Raw genomic sequence first — 863 nt, 5'->3', positions numbered from 1 at the left:
GGTTGCAGACCTTCCGGAGCTGCATGAGCACGTTCATCATGCCCATGAAGTTCCCGCCGGCCAGGGCCGCGCGCGTGGAGGAGCGGGCCATAAACTCCTCGTAGAGGTGGGCCTGGCGCCGGGAGAGGGGGCAGAGGACCACGTGCTCGAACTTCCCGGGCAGCTGCTTCTCCACGTCCTTCTTGAGGCGGCGGAGGAGGAAAGGACGCATGATCGTGTGCAGGCGGCGGATGAGGCCGTCCGAGAGGGCGCGCGCCCCCTGGACCATGGAGTTGAGGGGGTTGGAGAACCAGTAGGAGAACTCCTTGCGGGAGCGGAAGAGGTGCGGCATGAGGAAGTGCATGAGGGACCAGAGCTCCATCAGGTCGTTCTGGAGGGGCGTGCCCGTGAGGAGGAGGCGCCGGTGGCTGTTGAAGGTGAGGAGGGTCTGCCAGCGCTGAGACTTGAAGTTCTTGATGTTGTGTGCCTCATCCAGGATCAGGAAGAACCAGCGCTTCCGCTTGAAGGCGGCCGCATCCTGCACCACCAGCTGGTAGGAGGTGATGACCACGTGGAAGGCCCCGGGCTTAGTCCAGCCCTGGCGGAGCTGCTTGCGGGCGGGGGCGGAGCCGTAGTAGGGGAGGATCTTGAGGGCGGGGCAGAAACGCTTGAACTCGGTCTCCCAGTTCACGAGGCAGGAGGTGGGCACGACCACCAGATGCGGGCCCCAGATCCCGCGGTGCGCGGCCAGGTAGGCGAGGAGGGAGATGGTCTGGATGGTCTTCCCCAAACCCTTTGGGAGGGATGGAGGAAGGGAGGGGAAAAGAAGATGGGGGGAGAGGTGACGTGAGTGTGCGTGGGAGAGTGCCAGCCGAAGGACAGAG

General features: G+C 64.7%; 2 protein-coding genes across 2 annotated transcripts; one reads left to right on the top strand and one right to left on the bottom strand.

The window, feature by feature from the left end:
- Positions 1-435: 435 nt before the first annotated feature.
- NGA_2001320 (uncharacterized protein) lies at positions 436-564 on the top strand (the record flags this gene model as incomplete). Its single annotated transcript, XM_005854266.1, has 1 exon — positions 436-564. A coding segment is annotated over exon 1 (128 nt), but the record flags the coding sequence as incomplete, so codon positions are not given.
- Positions 560-772, bottom strand: NGA_2066720 (uncharacterized protein; the record flags this gene model as incomplete). Its single annotated transcript, XM_005854267.1, has 1 exon — positions 560-772. A coding segment is annotated over one exon (213 nt), but the record flags the coding sequence as incomplete, so codon positions are not given.
- Positions 773-863: the final 91 nt, after the last annotated feature.

This window comes from Nannochloropsis gaditana (genome assembly GCF_000240725.1).
Source record: "Nannochloropsis gaditana CCMP526 unplaced genomic scaffold scaffold563, whole genome shotgun sequence".
NCBI lineage: Eukaryota > Eustigmatophyceae > Eustigmatales > Monodopsidaceae > Microchloropsis > Microchloropsis gaditana.
Note: the sequence above shows the minus strand (reverse complement) of the source record. Positions and strands in the feature narration are given on the sequence as shown.